Consider the following 26,150-nt stretch of genomic DNA (forward strand, 5'->3'; position numbering starts at 1 on the left):
GTCTAGGGGACACCATCCCCACCGAGGACCAGGGACACGTGCCATCCCCACTGACAGTCTAGGGGACACCATCCCCACCAAGGGCCAGGGACATGTGCCATCCCCACTGACGTTCTACAGGACACCGTCCCCAGCGAGGACCAGGGACACGTGCCATCCCCACTGAGTCTAGGGGACACTGTCCCCACTGAGGGCCAGGGACATGTGCCATCCCCACTGACAGTCTAGGGGACACCATCCCCACCGAGGGCCAGGGACATGTGCCGTCCCCACTGACAGTCTAGGGGACACTGTCCCCACCAAGGGCCAGGGACACGTGCCATCCCCACTGACAGTCTAGGGGATGCTGTCACCACTGAGGGCCAGGGATACATGCCATCCCCACTGACGGTCTACAAGACGCCGTCCCCACTGAGGACCAGGGACACGTGCCATCCCCACTGACAGTCTAGGGGACATCGTCCCCACCGAGGACCAGGGACATGTGCCATCCCCACTGACAGTCTAGGGGACACTGTCCCCACCAAGGGCCAGGGACACGTGCCATCCCCACTGACAGTCTAGGGGACACCGTCCCCACCGAGGGCCAGGGACACGTGCCATCCCCACTGACGGTCTAGGGGACACTGTCACCACTGAGGGCCAGGGACACGTGTCATCCCCACTGACAGTCTACAAGACGCCGTCCCCAGCGAGGGCCAGGGACACTCAGGCCAGCAGAGACAGTCCTAGGCCAGCCGGGGTGAGAGCAAGGCGTGTGTGCCAGGCACACCTCAGCCTCAGTGGAGGCCACCTGGGGAGGATTATGCCCCCCTCCGCCCACCAGAGCAGTGTCAGAGGAGTACTAATAAAACACAAGACTGAAATGAGACCCAAGTCCTCAAAGGCTGCACCAAGAATGAGGAAGATATCAAACAAAAGGAGACAAGGTGTCAGCAGAGAGCAGCACAGAACGACACAGGCATCAGCACTAGCTGACGAGGACTGTGAAGCACCCACCACAGACTCACGAGCGGTCACGAGACAGAGCCTCAGTGGAGGAACAGAAGAGACAGCGCCCGCGTCTGTGGGACGGAATCCCACAGGACATCTGACGGTCATGTCACTGAGTCCCAGAGACTAGAATGTGAGTGGGGTGAAGAAAACTGGAAGAAGAAATAGCTTGAGAACATCCCAAATCTGGCAACAAAGGTAAAGCGACAAGAAGGTGAGTGAAGTCCAAAGGAGAGAAATCGGGAGAAACCCCCACTAGCCTCGTGCAGACTGCAGACAGAAATGCCGGGCAGCAGCCAGCACGGGAAGATGAGAACCATTCAAAACCCAGCATCCACTCTGGGAGCCGGGGTTCGGAGGAGAGTTCTTAGACACGACATCAAGAGCACGAACCACGAAAGAAAAAACCCAGCGCACTGCGGGCTCGTCAACCTGGAAAACAGAGCCAGTGAGCGGTGAGCCTCTCCGGGCGGGAGGAGGGACGTGCAAGCCGCACGTGGGATCAGGGACTCACTCACCATGTGTAAAGAGCTCTCAAAACCCAAGAGTAAAAGCAAACAGTCCAATCAGCAAAAGGCGGGAAGCAGCGCTCCACGGAAGGGGAGTCGGGCGGCACGGGCGTGTGGGAAGGTGCGGGCGGTACCTACCGGCCACCAGGCAGAAGCAGAGGGACGTCCAGCAGAGGTGCTGCCACAGGCCCGGCCAGGACGCGGGGACGGGACCCGGCACACACTGGCGGTGCGAACGGAGAAGCCCGGTTTCTTACCCTGACTGTGCTCTCAGGACACAGCTCAGCAGCCGCGCTCCTGGCACATGTCCCAGAGGAGTGAAAGCGTGTGTCCCCTCGCCCCCTGGATGTGACTGTGCACGGCGGCTTTATCTGTAATAGCCCCAAACTGGAGTCGGTCACAAGGCCCCTCAGCCAGTGAAGGCTAAATCATGGGTGGGACCACCACCCCTCCACCAGCAGAGCAGTGGTCACTCAGCAAGGAAGAGGGTGACCTGCTCTGCTCACAGCTCTGGATGAAGGCAGGATGCTGAGCCCGAAAAAGGCCACACTCAAGAGGTGCGTCCGGTGCACTTACGTAACATTCTCGAGTGACAGATTATAGGGGTGGGGAGGAGGTTCCTGGTGGCCGGGGTTGGGGACAGCTGCGCACCCCGGTGGAGGTGGGGGTTACACTGACACACACGTGTGCTCACAGACCAGCACACACACGCTGCATGGTCAGGGTCCTGTAATCAAGGGTGCAGCTGGCGGGGGGGAGAGGGGAGGTGCACAGGGACCCGTCCCGATGTCTCCACAGCCTCCTGCGAGTCTACAATTATTCAAAACAGAAAGCCACAGCCAGGACCGGCCTCCTGTGGGCGCTCCAACCGCCCTGGGCTGCAGCGTGGGGGCAGGAAGGGGGCACCGGTGTCCTTTGCTTCAAAACTGAACTCTCACGGCGAGGAAATGGGAAGCTCTGGAGATTCGCCCACAGAACACACATGTGTGCAGACGCTGACAGGAAGAGAAGGTGAGGAGGAAAGGTGCTTACTAGTCGACTAGTTTACAATGGGAAGACATCTGTCACACTCAGACAAAACCTGAGACCAAAACTCAGACATTCTCAGCTCACGGCGCGGACTTGAGACCCTGCAGTTTACTCCTGAGGAACGCGGACGAGCCCGCTGTGACCAAAAACCCACGGGCACAGCACATTTCAGAACGAAGCTCTTCCTTCTACAGACGAAGAGACGGATTCCCAGAGAGACGAGGGGCTGCCCAGGCCCAGCAGACGGGGTGGGGGTGTCAGGCACAGGCGGTGGGATCCCACAGGCACAGGAGCCCCCCTGGGAACCAGGGTGCCCCTCACAGTGCACACCTGCCCTTTGCCCAGACAGGTGCTTTATTGCAAAAACCTGACACAAGCCAGTAACCAGTACTAACTTTTATTTTAAAAAGTCAAGTGATCGGCTTGAAATGATCCCTAAGCTCACGAGGTGCCGACGTGCGCAGTGGTTCCCCGTGCAGAAGGCGGCCGCTCCCACACTCTGGCAGCTGGAGGGCCGGCCCTCGCACTGGGTGTGTGAGGGCACACGCCATGGACACGCGGCTCCCCTCCTCATGCCCACGCCCTCGGGTCCAGCCTACTGGACGGAGAGGTGGCTGTCTGTGAACCTGACATCATGCACGCCACCGCCCACTGACCCTTGGGCAGCGGGGAATCACACACACGGACTCCAGCTGCCCACACACTGCAGAGGCACCGTTTGCTGGTTCTCACCTGGGTGCTCTACTCAGACCCAGGGGCGGGGTCTGTGTTGAAGGGGGCAAGTCCCGCCCTCTGTCCAGTGCGGGAAAGCTGTTTCTGTGTGTGCTGTTTTCCCTGCTTTTCTCTATCTCCAAAGAAGCGCGCTGTGCGGGAGCTCGCTTTCCGGAGGGCCTGTGGCCAGGAACGCAGCGAGCCTGCTGTAAGCTGGCCAAGGAGCCACCACGTCATACACGCTGTCCGTCAGCCAGGCACAGCCACAAGCACCTCCCCGCGCAGAAGACTTCAAGCATCCTCTCCATTCATCCCCGTCTGGGCTCTGCTCGAGTCCACGCTGACGGTCACTAGCCAGAGGCTTCTCTCAGAGGAGGCAGGCCTCCGCCCGTGCCCCGGCCAGCGCAGGGGAAGAGGGGCCCGTGGAGCAGAGCGCTGGGCAGGTATCTCACTGGAGAAGGCGCCTGCGCCCCCCCGAGGCCACTGTGCCCAGCCCAGGCTGCTGGCCAGCACACTGAAGCCATGTTTAGAATCTCTCCTCGAAGGGACACACCCAGCTGGACAGCAGACCCCACCCCTGCCCTGGAGAAAACCAGGACCCCGGCTGCCCAGGCGAGCCACCCTGCACCCCCACGGGAAGCCGGACGATTGTTGTCTGTGGGTTTTGTTCTGTTCCAAGGACAGGAAGACGAGGGCAGGCTCTGCTCGTGCACGCGCACACGTGGACCAGGGCCCTCTGGAGAAATGGAGCTGGGGCGGGAAGCACCGTTCCTTCAACATCACCTCTTCCTGCTCCAGAAACCGGAAATGGATGACGGAAAGAAAGACTGTTGACCTCACACCCCTTGAGTTTTGAAATGTGAAAAGGTATTACTTCTCCAGAATACATTTAAACCAAAGATTGAAGATGTGCCTTAAAAAACAAATGGAAGAGGCCCTGGCCGGTTGGCTCAGTGGTAGAGTGTCGGCCTGGCATGCAGAGGTCCCGGGTTCGATTCCCGGCCAGGGCACATGGGAGAGGCGCCCATCTGCTTCTCCATCCCTCCCCCCCTCCTTCCTCTCTGTCTCTCTCTTCCCCTCCCGCAGTGAGGCTCCATTGGAGCAAGGATGGCCTGGGCACTGGGGATGGCTCCTTGGCCTCTGCCCCAGGCGCTAGAGTGGCTCTGGTCGCAGCGGAGCGACGCCCCAGAGGGGCAGAGCATCGCCCCCTGGTGGGCAGAGCGTCGTCCCTGGTGGGCGTGCCGGGTGGATCCCGGTCGGGCGCATGCGGGAGTCTGTCTGACTGTTTCTCCCCATTTCCAGCTTCAGAAAAATACAAAAAAAAAAAAAAAACCGGAAGAAAAAGCACGCCTATTTTTAGAAAATAAGGCAGTAGGTGCATGACTTCTCTGCACCTCAGCCGTCTAGAAGAGTGTAGAGGGAGGCAGGTGGTTCTCGTCAGAGCTGCAGTGAGGGTGACTGCCCCCCTGCCCCCAGGAAAGTGACCAGCAAGACCTGGGAGTCCTGTGTCTGCGCTCAGAGGCCGACGACTGAAAAGCATCTGAAATTGGGCTTGCAGTCAAGAGGACCGTGGCCAGCAGCAGCTCTGTCCAGACAGCTGACCTCTCATGAGCCACGCTGGCCCTCGATTCAGTCTCCGCCTTGGTTTTCCTGGTGTCCCCGACCTTCCCCCAAGGTGGGCCCAGCTCAGGGCCTGGCACACAAAGCAGCTGACATTATTACACAGAAGAAACAGTTTCACTACTGGAAGCTAACACAACGGGCTACACAGTTATGAACTTTGCCGGTTATTTAAAGATGTCAGTAACTGGTAGGGTTCAGACTTACTTGGATAAGTTACCTAAACAAGGTATCAGGTTATGGCTCTAGATGTGACGTTGATCAACTGAAAGAGGCCAGGGAAGGGGCTGTCCTTCAGAAGTATTCATAATTTTCCCCTTTTCTTGCCATAAACTCTAAAATAAAATCAAGAGTTCCGCAGAAGTCACAGAGCTATGAGCACAATTTAAAAATAAATGTCAGCTCTCTCGCTGACAGGAAACAGCCAGAGCAGAGAGCAATATGGTCTCGCGGGCCCCGCCCCTATCCACAGGTCCTGCCCGGCTGTTTGAGCAGTGTTTAATCATAAACAGACTGAGTGCCCTCGGGAGTATAAACGGAACTGAGTGGTAGCATCCAGGGCCGCAACAGGTCGGCAAGGTACGAGGACAGAGACCCCAGTGGTCAGGGAGAAGCCAGGGAGCTGGCACACCAGTCAAACACAGACATGACCATTGCCATGGCAACGAGACTCAGTCCAGAGGTCAGAGCTGCGGCTGGAGTTAGTCCACGCTCGCCGTTCTCTCCCAAGTGCGCCCGGGAGGCAGAACAGATAGGTCCGACCACCTAGAAACGCTTACTCCCGGATGATAAAGTCAGGCTGAAACGAGCAGGGCGCCTGCCTGCCCTGCAGTCCTGTTGGGTAGGGGACTTCCACTCCTCAGAGGCCAGGGCCAGTCCTCAGTGTGGGTTCTCCACTCCTCAGAGGCCAGGGTCAGTCCTGAGGGTGGGTTCTCCACTCCTCAGAGGCCAGGGTCAGTCCTCAGTGTGGGGACTTCACTCCTCAGAGGCCAGGGCCAGTCCTCAGTGTGGGGACTTCACTCCTCAGAGGCCAGGGTCAGTCCTCAGTGTGGGGACTTCCACTCCTCAGAGGCCAGGGTCAGTCCTCAGTGTGGGGACTTCCACTCCTCAGAGGCCAGGGTCAGTCCTCAGTGTGGGGACTTCACTCCTCAGAGGCCAGGGTCAGTCCTCAGTGTGGGGACTTCCACTCCTCAGAGGCCAGGGTCAGTCCTCAGTGTGGGGGCTTCACTCCTCAGAGGCCAGGGTCAGTCCTCAGTGTGGGGGCTTCACTCCTCAGAGGCCAGGGTCAGTCCTCAGTGTGGGGGCTTCACTCCTCAGAGGCCAGGGTCAGTCCTCAGTGTGGGGGCTTCACTCCTCAGAGGCCAGGGTCAGTCCTCAGTGTGGGGGCTTCACTCCTCAGAGGCCAGGGTCAGTCCTCAGTGTGGGGACTTCACTCCTCAGAGGCCAGGGTCAGTCCTCAGTGTGGGGACTTCACTCCTCAGAGGCCAGGGCCAGTCCTCAGTGTGGGTTCTTCACGACCACCCACAGTCACACTGCACACGAAGTAGACACCGCGCTACAGCCTGTGTCACCTCTCCACTTAGAGCAGCCATGTTTCTGAGACGGGACCCCACGGCAGGGCGAGGGACGGCGTGAGACCATCGAGTGGCGACGCAGTGTGGCCATCGAGCGCCGCGTCTGGACGCACCTCTCCTCTCCGCCTGTCTCCCATGGAAGGACGGAAGGGCAAAGAAACCAGAGCGCTAATGACAAGCACAGACGACCCGCTGGCTTCGGACGTCGCTGACGCCCTTCCTCCCCATCCTCTGGCCCTGGCCCTACTGCTCCAGGCTCAGCGCCCCAACATCCGTCCAGACACCCCTCTCCCTGGCAGCTGGCTCAGGTGGCTGCCGCCAGGAGTCCTTGCTCCATTCCCGACCCTAGTTCACGCTAAACCATGTTCGGCCCACCTGTCTCCCTCCTCCCTGAGGCCACGGCACCTCCTCCTCATCTGCACATCTGCACGTCACTCCCTGGTGCCTCTGTGTGGGACCCAGCCTGCCAGCAGTCCAGAGCTGTGTGACCTGGCGAAGGTACTCAGGTTACAGCGACGACCTCACCACAGTGTGTGATGCACCTAGCCCAGTGCACATGACTAGGGCCAAGGCTTCTACACTGTTATATCATCATCATCATCATCGTTCTCCTACAGGCGTGTGTACGTGGGTATGTGTGGGTGTGTGTGTACGTGTGAATGTGTGGGTATGTGTGTACATGGGTATGTGTGGGTGTGTGTACGTGTGTACGTGGGTGTGTGTGGGTGTGTGTACGTGTGTGTACGTGTGTATGTGTGAGTGTGTGTACGTGTGTATGTGTGGGTGTGTGTACATGTGTACGTGGGTATGTGTGGGTGTGTGTACGTGTGTGTACGTGTGTGTACGTGTACGTGTGTACGTGTGTGAGTGTGTACATGTGTATGTGTGAGTGTGTGTGTACGTGTGTATGTGTGTATGTGTGTATGTGTATGTATGTGTGTACGTGGGTATGTGTGGGTGTGTGTACGTGTGTGTACGTGTGTGTATACGTGTGTATGTACATGTATGTGTGAGTGTGTGTGTACGTGTATGTGTGTACGTGTATACGTGTGTATGTGTGTGTACATGTGTACGTGTGTATGTGTGGGTGTGTAGGTCTTCTCTCACCAAGTGGCCACCTCACGACAATCCATGTGCAGACTGCTGCTGACTGCTAATCGCATCGCCTGCCTACTCTAAAGACCTCCAAGGTGTCGGAGGTCCACTGAGAGCACCAGATCCTCCTTCGCCCAAGGTCCTCCCTCCTCACTGTCCAGGTCGGCCTTGACTCGCTACAGGAACTTCCAGCGGCTCGCCAGAACCCGTCCCTTCTGCTCGGGGCACACAGCTACACGACAGGTCCCAGCATCCTGAGCAGTCAGCCACGTGTGCACTGAGGCACCTTCTCAGGGAAGGCATGTGTGCGATGGCACGGGAGCCATTTCTGGGTCCACACTCTGAGGAAGGGTGTGTGCCCCCTCCCTGCCTCTTCCACTGACCCTCAGCCCCCAGGGAAGGAGCGCTCCTCCCCGCATCACCAGGGGAGGGCCGGCTGCCGGTGTTTGTCACCACGGCCTCCCCTCCCTGGCGGACACGCCACAGGCCACATCGCAGGTGCGCTCCGCCTGGACGTCCGCTCTGCTGAACTGCCCTGTGCCAGACCTCCAGGTGCAGTTCCTGGCAGTGCCTGCAGGACGGAATGACGGGTCACCTCTGCCTCAGGCACGACGTCCTGCAGGGACAGCCTGTTGTACCAGAAAAAGCAATGACGACTTGGGGTCAAGAGACTTGGGAGAGAGTCCCGGCTTTGCCCCCTACAACCGACTAGTCAAGCCCCCTAGAGCCCTGCCTGCGGTTCATGAACTGGGACGGGCTCCTCACACCCCACGGCCGGAACGGTGTCTAACGTGACCTCCTGAAGTCACAGAGACTGACGTACTTCCCCAGGGGACCCCGCAGAACAGGAAAGGGGAGAAGCACAGCACCACCACACAATAAGGGCGATGCGATGGGGAGATTCAAGCCGAGGCGCCCCACTCATTCCGAGCGGGGAAGTAAGTGGCTCCTCCCGAGCTCAGCCTCGATCACAAGCAGCCTGGGCAACACAGGCCGGCTGGGCGGGCCAGTCCTCACTGCAGAGCAGCTGCCCTGCCCCCAGCAGCCTGGACTCGGCCCCTCTCCTGCCGGGGCAGACAGCACGGGGTGAACCTGTCTGCTCCAACCTGTCTGAAGCGCACGCTATTTTTTTTTTTCAAATTACACATATAATATACTCCCCTCCATCAGTGTTTCCAACTGCCAGTCCGCAGACTGGTGCCAGCCGGCCAGAAATGTTGTGCGGGTCCGCGACAGAGTTAACCACCCTGATGTCGTATGAAGATGACGGACCCAGTGATTATAGACTCTGTCGTCTTCATACAATTTGTGGACCGGCACGAAGTTGCTGGCAGACTGGAGGTTGAAAACCACGGCTCTACGTGCATTCCCAGCAGTCCATCCCTGACCGAAACGCTAGTTAAGGCACTGGTGGTACCACACCACTGCATCGGAAGCTGCTTTAAATAAACTTACTCAGAACTTTCCTGCAAAGTACTCTCAGCATTAACAATGCAGAAACTGAGGTTTAGAGGAGACAAGTCACTTCTGATTTATTGTTTGAAGTCTTCAAAAACAGTACACGATGGCTTCTAGTTCAGCTCTGACCTTCTAACTCTTCAGACCAGAAAGCAAAGAAACTGAACTCTGTTAAAAATTTTTGCAACTGCCTGACCAGGCGGTGGCGCAGTGGATAGAGCGTCGGACTGGGATGCAGAGGACCCAGGTTCGAGACCCCGAGGTCGCCAACTTGAGCGCGGGCTCATCTGGTTTAAGCAAAAGCCTACCAGCTTGAACCCAAAATCACTGGGTCCAGCAAGGGGTTACTGGGTCTGCTGAAGGCCTGCAGTCAAGGCACATATGAGAAAGCAATCAATGAACAACTAAGGTGTTGCAATGCACAATGAAAAACTAATGAAGCTTCTCATCTCTCTCTGTCCCTGTCTATCCCTCTCTCTGACTCACTCTCTGTCTCTATAATAAATAAATAAATAAATAAAATTTAAAAAATTTATTAAAAAAATTTTTGCAACATAAAGAAAGCATAAAAACCGATGCTTTCGTTGAATCAACTCACCCCCGCAGAACAATGTGATTTTAGAAAGTCATTGCTTGTGCCCATTCTTTCCTCGGCATCAGAACAATGCCAAGCACTCCTTGGGCACTGTCACTGCGGAGGCGGGAAGTGTCACACGCCCACCGGTTCAGGTGAGCAGTTAGCTCCCGGTGACTTGGTGTTGGGGGTCACTGTTACACTATGAGATTTCACTGTCCCGGTGTTCAGACCTAAGGCATAATATGTAACTTGACGTATTTTTCTCATGTGAATTAAACTTTATTCTGGGAAAATTACTTTATAATTTCACCAAAGTTAAATCTGAAACTTCTTCCTTTTGCTGGTTGGCACGCCCCACGATGCCCGGCCACATGGACCTCTGTCATGCTTGCAGAGGGACGCACAGTTCTCAGAGCAGGTCCACAGTGGTGTGCGGGTCAGGTCCGGGACCAGCCCCCACGGACCGGCCGGGCTGCACCCACCTGCACCCACCTGCACCCAGGGCTGCCCGGAGACCGCCCACAGTTACGAAGCATTGTAGAGCACTCGGTCCTCTACAGCCCCTAAGAATGAAAGTGGAGGAGAGTTTCTCCTGGAAGACAGGCCCGCGGCCCCGTCAGGAGGCTGAGGTGCACAGCAGTGACTCACTCCGGGCGGCGGCGGAGAAGTGAGGACGGCAGGAGCTAGACAAGGGCCACGCCGGGCCTGGAGCGGGTGGCGAGAGCGGGCAGCATCTCTGGGCGGTGAGGAGTGGGGGGCACTTGAGGCCACGACCAGCATGGACAAGGCGCCGGGGACGCGGGGACCCAGGCCCGGTGTAAACAGCCACCAAGCCCTTCTCTGGCCGCTCCCAGCAGTCCACGTTCTCCTGGCCTCTTCTCCGGAAGCAGCATGTGACCGCCACCCAGCCCTGCGCAGCCAGCACGCAAACACCTCACCGTCACCGTCAGCGGATGCTGGCTGCGGGGCGTCACCGCAGAATCTGGGAGAAGCTCTATCCCAGGTCACACGAAAGTTGATGTTAATACCATTCGGGGCCAATTGCTCTATTCTTATTACATCAACTTATTACACTTTGATCATCTTTGTTCTCATTCTGTCACATAAAATTCTAGGCTAAACTGAAAGTTTTACTGTGGATAACTGAAGGTCCTTAGGTTTTAGCCTAGCCACTAGCCTTTCCCAAGGGAGGGGTCTTTCCCACTCAGACTTACCTTCAGGCTAATCTCCCCCAAATTAGCGGCCACGGGTGGAACAGCGGCTGGACCAGAGCCAGGGGTGCAGCCAGTCTGCCCAGGGAGGCTGGGGTCACTGGGGGCAACCGGGTGATGTTTACAAAGCAGTGGGGACCCACTTTCGAGACCTCTCTGCCATCCTGGACACAGCCCCAGACACAACACAGGCCCGCGGGCCCTGCACCGAGCGAGGGGGGTTGCAAAGACCTTTCTCTGGCTGAAGACTCAGGCCTTCCCTTCGAAGCCTCAGTGCTCAGACCCAGCACGCGGAGCAGGGCGGGGGGAACACCCGGTTCGTCCCCACAGCCCCCTGCTCTTCCTGCACTCGTCAGACCTGGGAGCACACGAGGAGGACCAGGCGCACGGCAAACCAGGCTTTCACACCTGAAGCCGGAGGAGCAGCATCGGTGCCCACGGGGAGACAGCGGGCAGCTTCCTGGCAGATGGCCCGAGGAAACGATTCCAGGACCGCTCCTAATGCCACCCCTCGCCACGCACATCCCCAAGTCTGAGCATGCTTTAGGACCAGGGAGGAGCAATTACCCGTTTGGCGAAACTGGGTCATAAAACAGATTAACAACACGGAAGTGGTACAGGGAGAAGGCTGGTTTCAGCAGCACAGGGGACACTAAACTAGTTTAATTGTTATGTAAATTGCACTGTCAGCCTCAAGGATTTCTCCCCAAGGCCTATTCCTCAGAACAGTTTTTCTCTGAAATAAAAAGGGGACAGACGCTCTCCACTGGTCTGTTGGCACCCACCCTCCCCACCAGCCTTGCGCCCTAAATTCCCAGTGACCCCTCTCCCCGAGGGTCTGTGTAGCCCTGTGTCCACTGCCAGGGTGCTTGATACAGCACAGCAAACAGGTGCACGCACGTGACAGGAAACGGGAGAGGGGTCCCCGTCACCAGTTCCCTGAGTCTGTGCTGCTGTCCGCAGCCTGCTGGGCTCTGCCAGTGCCCCCACTCATGGAGGTCTGCGCCTGGGCCCATACGACACCTCCTCCCCACTGTGGACCCAGGCAAGAAACCCTTAGGTCCAGGCCTCATCTTTACAGAGAAACTGCAACAGAGCCAAGGAGGTGTATGTCAAGAAGCTACCTCATTTCCTCCTGAGACTCTTTTTACAAGTTTTTGTGTATTTGTTCAGTTTCAATAAAATTATTTGTACATCCTACGAAAAAAATGCTAAGGGCAGTGGGGACTCTCCCAGAAGCTCCGTGTGGAGGAAGGGCGCGTGAGAGGTGTGTGGGAAGGGCGTCGGGCCGGCCAGGGAGGGGCAGCCCTGACCCCGGGGTGCGGCAGGACCCCAGCCCTGACCCCACACTCGGCAGCGCTCTGCCCATGCTGCGTCCCCCCAGGAACTCCGTGTGGAGGAAGGGCGCGTGAGAGGTGTGTGGGGAGGGCGTCGGGCCGGCCAGGGAGGGGCAGCCCTGACCCCGGGGTGCGGCAGGACCCCAGCCCTGACCCCACACTCGGCAGCGCTCTGCCCATGCTGCGTCCCCCCAGGAACTCCGTGTGGAGGAAGGGCGTGTGAGAGGTGTGTGGGGAGGGCGTCGGGCCGGCCAGGGAGGGGCAGCCCTGACCCCGGGGTGCGGCAGGACCCCAGCCCTGACCCCACACTCGGCAGCGCTCTGCCCATGCTGCGTCCCCCCAGGAGCATCAGGGCCCCTCTAACACTTCCCCAGTTCTTAAAACAACGCAGAACAGTGTGAAATCACATCCTGCATTTGGGTAGCGTGAGCGTGATCTGACCCAGTCCGCAACAGCTCGGCCACGAAGGAGCCAGCCGGGCGCTGCTCCCGCTTCTGCCTGCCCGGTGACCCCGTGTTTACGGAGCCCTGCTGCGCCCCCTGCCTCCCCACAGGGGTCAACTCCAAACTCTGGAGGCAGAGCGATCCTAACCTACCCATCTAACCAGAAATTAGCATGAAAATGGTGTTTTCAAGTCCCTGGGTGAGGGGACAGGTCACCGGCAGTTGTGAAACCCCAAACCTGCAGTTTCAGCAAAGTGCTAGCTCCGGTCTTTTTTGTTTGTTTGTGTGTGTGTGTGTTTTTAAAGGAAACAGACACAGGAAATGCACACTGACCGGCAGTCGTGGTCATCTCTGTGGAGGAGTGACACGTGACATCACAGTCTGAAATAATAAGGGTTATATAACTATATACACAGCAGAAAAGCTAACGTGCACTTTTTTTTTTTTTTTTTTTTGCTTTTTCTTAAAAACTGGCTGCTCCAGAAACAAACAGCACCGAAGTGTTTTGACTTTCAGAAAATTAGAGAATGCAAGCGTGGGTAAGATAAGCTCCCGTAAGCTTCACAGCTCCGAGGCCTGGGACTTTCTGCTACGACCCCAGAGGAGCGGTCTGGAGCCCCCCGGGAAAGTCCTTTCCGGAAAGCACGTTTCCCAGAGACAGAATCCGCGGCTCCTTCAAAACGTTACCGACTTTTAACATCTTGACCCATTTTTTTTTCGGTTATCCTGCTCAAAGCACATCATGCCTCCCTGGCTTCTCAGGTGACAGTGAACAAAATGGGTCGATTCTGAAAACGGTTAAAAGGCAGAGGGCTACAAGGAGCTGTAATTACATTTGGTAAAAAAAAAAAATTATTGATTAGAAGAATAAAAATGAACATGAGCATCAAATCCCCAAAAGTCGGAATTCCAGTTCAGCCCCTTAAAAGTGAGAGGGGAGAAGCCTCAAGAAGGAGTTACCCCCAAGTGTGGGCGGAAGGGGTGACGGGGGCCCCGGGCACCTGCAGGAGGACGCCAGAACCAGCCGGCCCGGAGAAAGGCCTGGCCTGGCCCAAGTTCTGAGACCCTCCCACCCACTGCCACTACCGTCCGCAATGGTTGGGTCCTGCTGCTACCCAGCCCGGCGCTCAGGGACGGCTCAGGGACGGAGACGAGGCCCCCCCTCCCCGCCCCCCAGCAGTGGTGCTCCCCTGAGACCTGGGGGGGGGCCCTGTGGCCAGCACACACACCCGGGCCCAGGTCAGACCAGGCAGGGCAGGAACCAAGGCTGCACAGCAGGGAAGGGCTGAGGCCCAAACACCAGGCCAGCGGAGAGACAGGGAGTCACTTGTGTCTGACGGAGTCAGCCACGAAGAATCTCTGTGGACCAGTGGGAAGTACCCGTAGTATATCAATGAAGAAACTGTATGACACCACTTTCAAAAACTACTCCCCCATACAACTAGACAGTGTATCATCCGTGGACATCTCTGGGTGAGGGGTACTGGGGGGAGGCTCAGAGGGGTCGCTGTCCCCAGAGGAGGGAGAGGAACGGTGGGATGGGGATCAGGAGACCTCAGCGCATCTGTCTGTGCCGTGCTGTTTCTCTCTTAAGCTTTAAACAAAGACTGAAGTAGATCTAATCTTGAAGAGTTTGACTTTTCTGGTTGCTCAAGAGCTGCATTTTTTTTTTTTTTTTTTTGTATTTTTCCAAAGTGCCAAGAGGGGAGGCAGAGAGACAGACTCCTGCATGTGCCTGACCAGGATCCACCTGGCATGCCCACCAGGGGGCGATGCTCTGCCCATCTGGGGCATTGCCACGTTGCAACCAGAGCCATTCTAGTGCCTGAGGCAGAGGCCACAGAGCCATCCTCAGCGCCCGGGCCAACTTTGCTCCAATGGAGCCTTGGCTGCAGGAGGGAAGAGATAGAAAGGAGAAGGAGAAGGGTGGAGAAGCAGATGGGCACTTCTGCTGTGTGCCCTGACCGGGAATCGAACCCAGGACTACCACACACTGGACCAATGCTCTACTGCTGAGCCAACCAGCAGGGCCTTAAATTTTAAACAAAGACTGAAGTAAATCTAATCTTGAAAGGAGTTGACTTTTCTGGTTGTTCAAGAGCTACATTTAATACCAGATGCATCCTAGCTCGTGGTCATAAAAGGCGGCAACAAAGTCACCAGCAGCTGCGAGGTGGGCTGAAGGACAAAGCATCTGTCCTGGTCAGTGACCTGTCTGGCTTTAGCCTTGTTCTGCACCAAAAAAGGTTATTCAAGCTGCTTGCTTCACGGTAAAACCCAGGTTTGTCTTTTCAAACCCCCTCTGCTTTGAGCTCCCCTTCTCTGGAGAAGCAGCTCAGAGAAGCTCAAGACAGCACGCCCACCATGTCTCTCTGATCATACAACCGTAGGAGCCGAGGGGGTCCTGGTGATGCCAGCCCACTCTCCTGCCAATGCAAGAATGCAGCGCTCTATGACACCCCGGCGATGACCCTCCATGACCCCCAGCGGCGACTGCGTGGCTAGAAGGCAGGTTAGAAGACCCACCTGCTACACTGCAGTCAGCTCTAGGCCCTACAGTTTCCATTCCCACGGCTCCGATCTCATGTCCACACCAGAGGTGGTCTTGTGAAGCGCCCACTGTCCCTCTCTGACAAGGTCGCAATGACAGCAGCGATGACAAGGACGTGGGCATGGGGTGGGCCTATCTGTATGCCAGCCCTGAGGCGAGGACGGTGACATACCACCTTCGGTTTGTGAACTTCCCACAGTTACCCCAGCAGTGGGCAGTGTGCCCATGCTACAGATGAGGAGACAGGAGCCTAAAGTTCGGTCGCCCGCCCAAGGGCACCGGCTGGGAGGCGGTGATGCCCAACCTGTCAAAGGCTACGCTGCAGGTAAGGTCGGACTGCTTTCCTCGGCCAAACTGTGTTTACATGCAGAGCTGCCTGGCTGTTCGTTTATGCATTTCGTCAACACTGTACAGGGTGCCTGCGATTTGGCAAGCATACCGGCAGGTGCTGGTGCAAACCCGGAGAAGCACAGTACCACCCCTGCAGTGCCCGGAGTACCGCAGATAAACCACAGCTACCAACCCCACAACGACTCCCGGACGGCTCCGCGCGGAACCCCGGGGGGCACTGCCCACAGGACCCCACCTCACAGAGGCACCAGGGCTTTTAATCAGCCAAGCGCTGCTTGCTCTGAAAGGCCTCACAAGCATTCCCAGGCAGGCTGGAAACAAGCAAGGAGCCCCTGCTGGCTGCACTCAGTGTTTTCCGGAGGTTCTAGGTTCTACGCAATTCAACATGGCAACAAAAATGCAAGGGGGAAGAAAGAGACAAAGTAACTTTTCCTTGCAGTTGAAGCTCAGGAGGAGAGAACACCTGCCCAAGTGAATTAAACAACTGTTACTAAAGCAATGATCAATGTGGCTGGATACAAAATTAAAGTTACTTTAATGACAAAGGAAAAACAGTAACTATTGAGTGCAGAAACCCAGCAACACCTGAAACATCTCCATGAGGATACTGTGTGTCTAAGTGAGCTATGTGCTCTTTCTAGAGGTTCAAAGATGTTCAACCAGAATCTAACTAGGATTTGGTCAAAGGAGAACAAGTCTAAATTGAGACATACAATATAATAATTGTCCTGCTTTCTTTTAAAAGAGGTCAAGGTCCATCAGGAGAAAGAAAGGCCGAGGAGCTGTTCCAGGTTAGGAGACAGAAGATGGGACAACCTAAGGCAAGGCTCCATCCCAGGCCGGGCCTCAGGAACGCTGTCGGGACAACCGGCAGAACCGGGCTATGGGTGAGACAGAGCATTGGAGTGTGAAGTGTCCTGAGGCACGGACAGGACTGTGGCTCTGGAAGTGTCCTTTTCCTTAGAAATGTGTTGTAGGATCAAGGATGAGGGGTGTGGTGTACATACCTACCCCCAACCATACACACGGGCAGTCCCAGAGCAAGCATGGCGCAATGCCAGATGGAATGGATCTGGACAGAGGTTAGGAACTATCTATACTAGCCTTGCAAAGTTTTTGGAACCTTAAAAAAATTTCAAAATGGAGAGTTAAAAAAAAATTAATATTATAAAGCCCATACTGAGAGAGAGAAAGACATTCACACACAGAACACCTTTCCTCCATGCAAACACTGACCCTTTAAAAAATGGAAAATAATAAGGAAGAAAAGACCCCATTCGTATGAATCATCCCCCAAACAAATACATAAACCACTTAGGACTAAACAGAACTTATTTAAAAATACAGGCTCTGCACAGAGAAAGCTGGTCGTGTGAAGGTCTGGACGAGGCTCAGTGAAGCGTGCCCACACGGAAGAAGGGGAGGAGCCAGGTTGGGGCGTGCTCCGTCTCTGCACACAGTTCAGGTTTTCGGGCCACATGGTCTGTCTCAACGAAGCAGCCAGACAGCCTGTAAACGTGGCTGTGCTCCCGTGAAACTGCACTGGGAACACGACACTGTTCTCACAGGAGTCCCGGCTTCCTGAGGGGACAGACACTACTCAACGGTCAGACCATACAATGACCAACCACCCTGATAAGTACCACCTGGTATGAACGGGGTCCATGCAGACGGAGACAGGGACAGGCAGGCACACGCAACACGCACACACCTGTTCACGAAGGACTTTAGCACTCTGCAAGGACAGGGAACCACGGCATTGCTACTACGGCGAGGCTCACATGGAGTCCCCCCATGCCTAGCACACAGTCACCAGGGCCGCCGGGCCACGGGACTTCTGTTTAACTCCCCACACCAGCAAATCAATCTCTCCTTGTCCCCCATCCCCAGGAACCACCTCTCAGCCCCCTTACTGGTCCCTGGACCTCGAGAACTCGGGAGGCAAAGGGACAGGGACCTGCGTCCAGAGTGGCAGAAGCTGCAGAGACTGGTCAGCCTACTCAGCAGCAACCAGAGTCTTCCAGGGGGGCCGGGCTGCAGGGCCTCCTGCACAGCTGTAGCCGCAGACTTTGTTCAGGGGTCTGCCTGAGTCCCCCGGCCAGACCAGCCCCGCTCGGTCTTCCAGGGGCGCCGGGCTGCAGGGCCTCCTGTCCTGCACACCTTAGCCGCAGACAACTTTGTTCAGGGGTCTGCCTGAGTCCCCCGGCCAGACCAGCCCCACTCAGACTTCCAGGGAGGCCGGCTGCAGGGCCTCCTGCACAGCTGTAGCCGCAGACTTTGTTCAGGGGTCTGCCTGAGTCCCCGGCCAGACCAGCCCCGCTCAGTCTTCCAGGGGGGCTGGGCTGCAGGGCCTCCTGTCCTGCACACCTGTAGCCGCAGACAACTTTGTTCAGGGGTCTGCCTGAGTCCCCCGGCCAGACCAGCCCCGCTTGGTCTTCCAGGGGGGCCGGGGTGCAGGGCCTCCTGCACAGCTGTAGCCGCAGACAACTTTGTTCAGGGGTCTGCCTGAGTCCCCCGGCCAGACCAGCCCTGCTCGCTCCTTCTCACCGGGAAGCAAACTGCAGAAACAGAACTTGGCCGGAAGGTGAATGGGTAAACTGAGGCGGTGGCCACACCCAGGAGCCCGGGACCCGAAGGCCCACAACCTCTCCAGGGACCCAGCAGGCAGCAGCACGTGCAGCTTTTTAAACTTCCATTAACTGAGAAACTCAACAGAACTCAGTTCTTCAGTCACACGAGCCACACTCTGGGCACGCAGACAAATGCTGCTGCCCCTGCAAAGTTCTCGGCCCTCATGGGGTCCCAGCCGGCCCAGCCCAGGGCGAGCAGGCCCGGAAACCCTGTTCGCACCGCAGTTCACAGAGGGAAAAACACCACTGTTAATACAGCTGGATATCCCTGCAGGCTGGGAGCCAAGTCAGGGCCCCACGCGCTCCTGGTGTGCACGGAGCCCTGTCAGGGAGGTGGACACTGCAGGGACGCTGTTTTCCTCAGCTGTGGTGAGTCACTGTTCCCAGCTCCAGGGGCATACCTGCCAAGTGGATCGGGTATTTACGTCCCCGAGGGTGGAGGGTGGGAGCGCAGACTTCTCTGCAGCTCTGCTGTCCACACCACTGCGCGGCCTCCGGCCCACCTGCCCGTCATGGTCGCCTCAGGTTTCGGTTTAACATTCTTTCCAAGTCAGTTCAGAATTATATTTTTCACTGACAATTTCCAGCCGCGGCTCTCTGGTAGCATCTAGGACACTCCCTTACTTCATTAGCTAACCGGAGCCAGAGCATTTCCGGGCAGGCTCTCTGCCGACTGGCTGCCCACGGCGTGTGCGGCTCTCTGAGCCCAGACCACGTGTGGTTCACGGTGCCGGGCGAGTCCTCTAGCTGCTGTCCCCCTGGGGCTCTCCCTGCGACCGACTGCCCCAGACCCCCCACTGTGGACCCACGACCCAGCTTACACAAGGTGTGGCTCAAAATTCCAATGGTAAGCTGTATAATTATTTTTTTGAGTCCTATATGCTGCCCACAAACCCAGAATGTCTGAGACAGAGCCATGTGGGTCTGAGGCACATCCTATGCTCCAGCGTCCACGTGGAAAGAGAGGGAGTGCCTCTTGCTTCTGTGACGTGATGCACAGACAGCAAAGCTTTTTCAGAAGAGACAGAAGGTCAGTGTCACCCTCTGTGTAACACTGATTTCCTGCGAGGAGGAGGAGAGAAAGCTATCCGCTAAGGAAGAGATCAGACTGGAGAGAGAGAATGTGTCCACTTATCAGAGTAGCACCGTCCTTTAGAGGTGTGCTTAGAAACGAGACATCTTTCCACAAAATCACATGTTGTCGCTGACATCCCCTGGGGCCTGGCACAGGTCCACGTCCAGCCTCCTCACCCGCCTCTCCCTGGTGCCCCACACCTGCGGCTGAACGGAGAAGGCAGCAATGTCACCTGGGAACCAGATGGGGAGAGGACAAAGGCCACCACAGGTCCCTGGTTAGGGGAATGTAACGAATAACTGACAAGATGGACAGTTCCAGCCGAAATAACCAAGAATTGACGTACAAAAAAAAAAATACTAAATTTAAGCCAACTTATGTCGCAAGGTGCTAATAAGGCCAGTGACCACATGACTTTTTTACTTCTATAAAAACATAGGTGTGGCACTCAATCTTAAAGCAAATTTTAGAATTAAAGTATATATGTCAAAAAGCCTGGTCCTTTAGGTAAAACGCATTAAAAAAATGCAAGACAGAGGAGTGGCTTTTCACGTGACATCACAAGAAGCCCGCCGACGAGGTGCAGATCCCACGCAGCAATGGACCTGAAGAAATGACGCGAGCTGTCCAGTGTGGGCGGAAAACCCAAGGACAGCACCCGTCGTCTGCTCCCGCCTGGCAGCTGTGTCTCCAGCTCCGTAGGCGGCTGGACACCCCCCCAGCCCCCCCCCCCCCCCGCACTGGAAACAGCACAGCACGGTGGGCAGGGGCTGCGACGAGCTCCCAGCTGTCTTCTCTAAAGACGTTTTACAAAAAACTAACACGTCCTCCTAAAATTTGTTGTTGTTGTCCTGGGATACAGTTATTTTTGAAATAGGTTTATAATTGCTATTTTTGAATAAGATAGTGAATAGATACATTTAAATCTCTCAGTTCTAATTTCTAATATGGTAAGGGTAACAAATGCCACAGCAACAAAAGCTCTCTGGGCACAACAGGGGCGTTGGCCCGAACACCGAGCCCTGCCAGGACAAATGCAGGTGTGGGATGCCCACAGGCGCCTGTGTGCAGTGGGCACCGTGCACCCTGACACACCGGTGGCAGGCTAGGGGAAGGCCTCCAGGAATGCCGGGGCCTTTGCGGAGGCCTAGGGGCCTTGCCCTGCAGGCACTGGGCGGCCACGTGCCCGGCGTACATGCAGTGGGAAGAAGGGGTGCCTCTGAGGAAACACACGGAGGACGGCATGGTGGGACACGTTACAAATGACTAAGGCCTGAGAGTGACTGCCGTTGAAAGCTGATCAAATCATGGATAAGACATCCACCCCTATCCCGTGCATCTCGGGAAGTGAGTCCTCGGAGCCCGGAGTCGTGCAGCGAGCATCTCACGACCACATGCTAGAAACGCTGTACCTCAGGAAGGCAGCCACCAGCTCACCCCGCCGTGCCCAAGGAAAGCCTATGTGGTCCACAGTCTGGAAGTGGCTCACGGGAGGCCCAAGGGGGACCGCGGGCCAGTGCCAGCACACCAGCAGGAACTCGGCTCCCACAGCCCCGGTCAGACTCGGGGACAGAACGCAGCACGCCCTCCCCAGACAGGGTCACACACACAGATCCCATCGTTCCTCCGTTTCTAACCAGCCGGCAACGTGTGCCCAGAAAACTAGAAACTCCTGAAAAACGATGAGTAGCAACGAAAATGAACCGCAAGGCCTCCCTGTGAGTCACAACGGAGGGCCCATTTCCAGGAAACCAGACTCAAAGCGCTTTATGTAATCTTCTCATTTTAATATGAAATGCTTTAAATGTAGGGTAATTATGGAAATGAGGTGTTGCCATAATTGGAGTTGTCATTAATTTAGCAAGTCTATCCCCTGACATTCACAAGACTTGCAAACAGCAAAGAGTAAATAACTGTATGTCCAAATCTGATGCTTTCCTTTCTTTTCGGCACATAATTTAAACGTGGCTGTGTCTTTCTCAGAAGCACTATCAAGGGCCCTGTCAGAACTCGACCTACTGCCCTTTCAGCAGCGAGCCGTCTCCTCATCACTGATAAAGGCTTCCACAAATTTACTATAAATTCAGTGACCCACAGACTGCACGACAGACAACATTCTTCTCAGAGGCTAATTTCTAAAACACGATATAAATTTTCTTGTGTGGGTAATAAGCCCCCACATCTCCAGGTGAACCACATGCTAGAGAGAGTGGTGCCTACTTTATTCCCACAAATTCGATGTTCTGGCTCTGGGTCCCAATTTGCTAATACTCCCGGAAACCTTCTTAAAGTCGGTTTTGAGCAAGATGACAGCCTAACTTGGAGCAAACTTACACGCCGCACCCTAACTGCTAACTGGCTAGACCACCAGGCTAACGCAGCTATTTAGAGACAGCAGCACCACGTTTTGTGTCTCGACCCTGCTCCCCAGACGGGGCAGGCCAAATCAGGGTGTCTGCAGGTCCCCCCCCCCCCCCGCCAGTCCGCAGCAGGCCCCGCCCCTGCTCCTTTGGGTGCAGACACAAACCACCCCTCTACCCGAGAATCCCCTGGCCGACCGCATCTCCCTCAGATGCTCTTCCAGCTCAATCGCATCCTCTCCAGTCCCAGAGCTGCCCTGTCCGGGCGACAAGGGGCCAGCCTGAGTGCCCATCTCCCAAGTGGTCTCCGCGGCACTTCGGGCTCTGCACACGTCCCACCACATCACGCCACACCCGCCTCCCTCGTCACGGCTCTTTTCTCCACCTGGAAATGGCCAGCACAGCCTCACTTTTCAGTTTCCAGTCCCCACCACTGGAAACAGACTGACCTGACACCCTCTCTTGTCCCGAGTGCACACGCAGCTCGGCACACATGCCCACTCCTGGACCAACCTGCTGGGGCCACGGGGCCAGGCCACGTGAGGACCTGGGGGAGGCGGAGTGACCAGGCGGAGGGAGGGAAGGAGCTCGGTCCTGTCTCCCCAGATGCCGGGTGGTGAGCATTCAGGCTGATGCCCCTTGTCTTCCCTAGTCTGGGGCACTTTCCAATTAATTTCGAAACAATTTCAGTCTAAAATACTTCTTGTAGGAAGGCAGGTAACTAATTCCATATTCTTCAAATGACCATCTGGAACAGCAACGAGGAACTACGTTTTGTATGTTTTCATAGGGCCTAAAACAACCATTTATGTAGTAACATGCTTTGGTGGTTACAATTAATTACCGCTCATCACGGTACATGTGCAGGAGCCGTGATCCGTAACATCTGCCATTCACGGCACGCCTTTCAGAGGGAAGGGCGTCGGCACGCAGAGCAGGGCCCAGAATGAACTCCAGTACAATAGTGCAGGTGACAATATGTGTGTGGACCTAGGCAATGCCCAAAAAGCCACTCAGGGAGACAGACTTTGCTTCCTGACAGACGCAGGCACCACCCACTGCCTAGGAGGCAAGTCTGGCAAAAACAAAACATCCCCCGAGTCTGATCACATCTCTAGGTCCAACAACCAATTTACAGGAATGGCAGGGAGAGCGCGTGCTAAACAGACACCACGGGAATGCAAGCTGTAAGAGCAGGCTGTGGGAAACTTACAGGACAAACGACCTTGGTTCTTCAGAGAGAGAAAAAGGGGGGGGGGAGGACGAGATGGAGTGCACAGATTAAAACTGCACTGGACACACTGACCAGTCACAATGTAGCACCTGACCGGTTCTGATGCAAATAACTGCACTGGAGAAAACATTCACGAGACCGTCAGGGAAACCCAAACACTGTCCGGTGTCTGATGATAATAAGACATTCTTGTTCATTTTTTAGGCGTGATAATGACATTGTGGTAAGGTTAAAAAAAACATTTTTATCTTTTATTGAAGTATTTACAGACAGAGTCATATAGGACATTTGTGATTTGCTTCCAAATAGTTGGGGGCAGGGAGAAAGATGAGTGGGGACAAAGATAAAGTAAGTTTGGCCTTTAACACAATAGCCATCCAAGCTGGGTGACAGTACGTACCAGGGGAGGTGGGCATGACGCCCTCAGGCAAGTAAAAAGCACAAGTGTCATGCTCCACAGCCCACTAAACCCGAGCCGGTCAAGTCAACAAAATCCCAGAACAGTAAGAATTTCAGATCTATGGCAGAGCAGTTAGTGACTTCACACAGGAACGGCAAAACTGGATGCCAAAGCCTCAGGGAAACAGACAATCATCACTGCCACTCCTTGAAAGTCAGTGAGGAAAATGTATATATTTAACTTCCTCCCTCTGAATTCATTAAAAGTTCTTGGTTACCTTCCCAGTAACAGGCCAAAGGGCCCTTGGCCTTACTCACTCTAAAAAGAAGTTTACAACAGCCACAGGATATCTGCGAGTCCTTAGGTTTACATTTTCTGAAAGAATGTAAAAGGCTGAAACTGCTGACATACTTGACAACAGGCTGTGACAGTTTTCAGAGGCCAACAGCCCTTTCTAGGTGGGCACACAGGGACCTCCACTTAATGTTCCTCCTGCTGCACACCTGCTGTCCTTGTCACGTTTATGTCACTGCCTACACGCAGTGTACTAGCACAGGAGTCAAACAGTCAGGCACAGTGGGGCGAAGAGACACAGCAGTGCCCGGTGGAGTGTTTGGGCTGCAGCTCAGCCCCAGTGCTCTGGGATGCGCTCAGCTAAAAGAAGTCCAGCTCCCCTAGGGTGTAAATCTGCAAAGTATGGTGAGCACCAAAACCACTTCATAGACAACAGACTTGGTCTGGCCTATTCGGAAAATGATCTGAGGACTCCCCTGGCCAAAATTTCTGGAGTTAGGGAAAATACTGGTGCAATTCAAGACTCACTTAGGCCCTAGTCAGGCAGGCACCCTCCTCAAGAGCCAGGCCCAGAGCTCTGCAAACAGGACTGCTACTGCCAGCACTTACAGGACCTGAGTCATACAAAGTGCATTAGCAGAAACAGGCCTCAGGCAGCCGCAGGGCGGGGAGGGGAGGGAGCTGTTTACCTGTGTGCTTTCTCACAAGAGGAGTGGCTAGCACCGGGAAACTCATTTAATGACCCAGAATGGAGAAGGCATGAAGGTTACTACTGGCAAAGATAGGGCGACGGAGTAATTATAACCCTGGAGTAGAACAACTTTAATTATTCACCCCGTCCTGATTTTCCCAAATACATACCTTTCATGTTTGCAAAATGGGTGTGAGTCATTGTTGATGTTGCACTTGAAGATTATTCAATACGATATTTACAACCAAACATGCCAAGACCCTAGCAAAGGAGTTTACAGAAACAAGCTGGGGGGGGGGGGGGGGCTAGGAATTACCCCAGCAAAAATTCCCTGAACTTAGGGCACTCATAAAAACAGAATTAATTAGAAAGTCAAGAGAGGACTCTGGAACATGAAGCCTATTGGAGAAATATAAACACCAGTGAAGAGTTAAAAGCAATTAACACGTAGAAAAAGAAAGTGCCTAAAGAGGAAATGAGTAGTTTAAGTGGGTTTTCTCCCGATCTTGAGACAGCTAGGATCTCCGGGGGGGGGGGGGGGGGGAGAGAAATGTGTGCGTGGGAACCGGAAGAGGGGAAAGTGAGCAAAGAGCGGAAGGAATACCGGGATGTTGCTACAAGCTCGCAGCGTCAGCGGCCCTGCCACCGGCTGCGCCCTGCGCGGCCTCCACGCCCTGCGGTTTCTGCTTCCTTCCTGGGCCCCGAGCAGCGTGCCGGGTACCACTGCCCATCCCGGGAGCGTGGGCTCCTGACCCGCGTGTCCACGCACACGAAGGAGAGGGCACACCCGCGGTCCTGTCCCTCTGTCCTCCCTCCGATGGGAGCGTCCCCTCCACGCCCAAATCGCCGGCGGTTCCGACCTGGCCCCTCCTGCCAGGGGTTCGGGCCTTCCGAGGTGGGGGTGGGGATGGTGGCGGGGGGGGGGGGGGGGGAGGGACACCCACGCCTCCCCGAGCGACACCACCTGACGCAATCCCTCTCGCCAGCACGTGTGGGGGCGACCCCAGGGTCCAAATCGGAGCGGGGACAAGGGTGACCCTCAGGATCCATCCACGCCTGGCAGGGGTCAGGGTTGGCTCTCGGGGGCCCGGGGCCCCCCAGCCTGGTGGGGTCAGGAGGGACCCCTGTACAGATTGGGCAGCGATCGGGCCGGGGTCCGAGGTGACCCCCGGGCCCAGCCTGGGCGGGGTGGGGGGCGGCGCCGGGTGAGGGGCCGGGGGGCGCGCGCACTCACTGTTTGGGCAGCTGCAGGGCGGGCGCGCCGCGCCGCTGGAAGGCCCCGTCCACGAACACGCCGTTCTTGCCAAGGCAGCGCAGGTAGAAGTAGGGCTCCTGGAAGGTGAGCTGCAGGTGGCGCCGCGAGATGAAGCTGGACAGGCCCATGCTCAGGTCCACCGAGCCCTGCGACGAGTTGCGGCCGATGGTGACGCTGGGCTGCCGCATGAGGAACTCGAACTCGCGGCCCTCGAGGCGCGCCAGCGCGGGCCCGGGGCTCCGGCGCACCGAGTCGGCGGCGGCGGCCACCAGGGCCTCGCCCGCGGCGCCCGCGCTGCCCGGGCCCCCCGCGATCGCGCCGGGCGGCGGCGGCGGCGGCGGCGGTGGCGGCGGCGGGGGCTGGGCGGGCGGCGGCGGCGGCGGCGACGGGGCGGCGGGCCCGGGGGCGGCGGGCGCGGCGGGGGCCGCGGCGGCGGGGAAGGCGGCGGCGGCGGCGGCGGCGCACAGCACGGGGCTACAGGGCGCCGAGCGCAGCGCCAGCAGGGCGCGGGCCCCGCTGTCCTCGCCGACTTCGGCCATGTTCGCGCAGCTCCGAGCGGCCTCCGGCGGCGGCGCGGCGGCGGGGGGCGGGGCTCCGCGGGGCGCCGGCGGGCGCGGAATCCCGGGCTGGACTTTGCCGCCCCCGGAGCGGAGCCGACACGCCGCGCGCCCCGCCCGCCCGCCCGCCGACGCTCGCGGGGACTCAGGGTGGATGCGGGGACGGGGTGGGGCGCGGTCTGCAGCCGTCCGTCT

The 26,150-nt window shown here is 56.6% G+C and overlaps 1 protein-coding gene across 1 annotated transcript in view; it reads right to left on the reverse strand.

Moving 5' to 3' along the window:
* The window catches only part of FOXK1 (forkhead box K1), a 60,353-nt gene extending 34,403 nt beyond the window's left edge, over positions 1-25,950 (reverse strand). The window contains exon 1 of the mRNA XM_066273461.1: positions 25,378-25,950. Within this exon, the coding sequence (XP_066129558.1) occupies positions 25,378-25,937 (560 nt within the window). The 5' untranslated portion in view covers positions 25,938-25,950. The remainder of the gene's footprint in view (positions 1-25,377) is intronic.
* Positions 25,951-26,150: the final 200 nt, after the last annotated feature.

This window comes from Saccopteryx bilineata, chromosome 4, assembly GCF_036850765.1.
Source record: "Saccopteryx bilineata isolate mSacBil1 chromosome 4, mSacBil1_pri_phased_curated, whole genome shotgun sequence".
NCBI lineage: Eukaryota > Metazoa > Chordata > Mammalia > Chiroptera > Emballonuridae > Saccopteryx > Saccopteryx bilineata.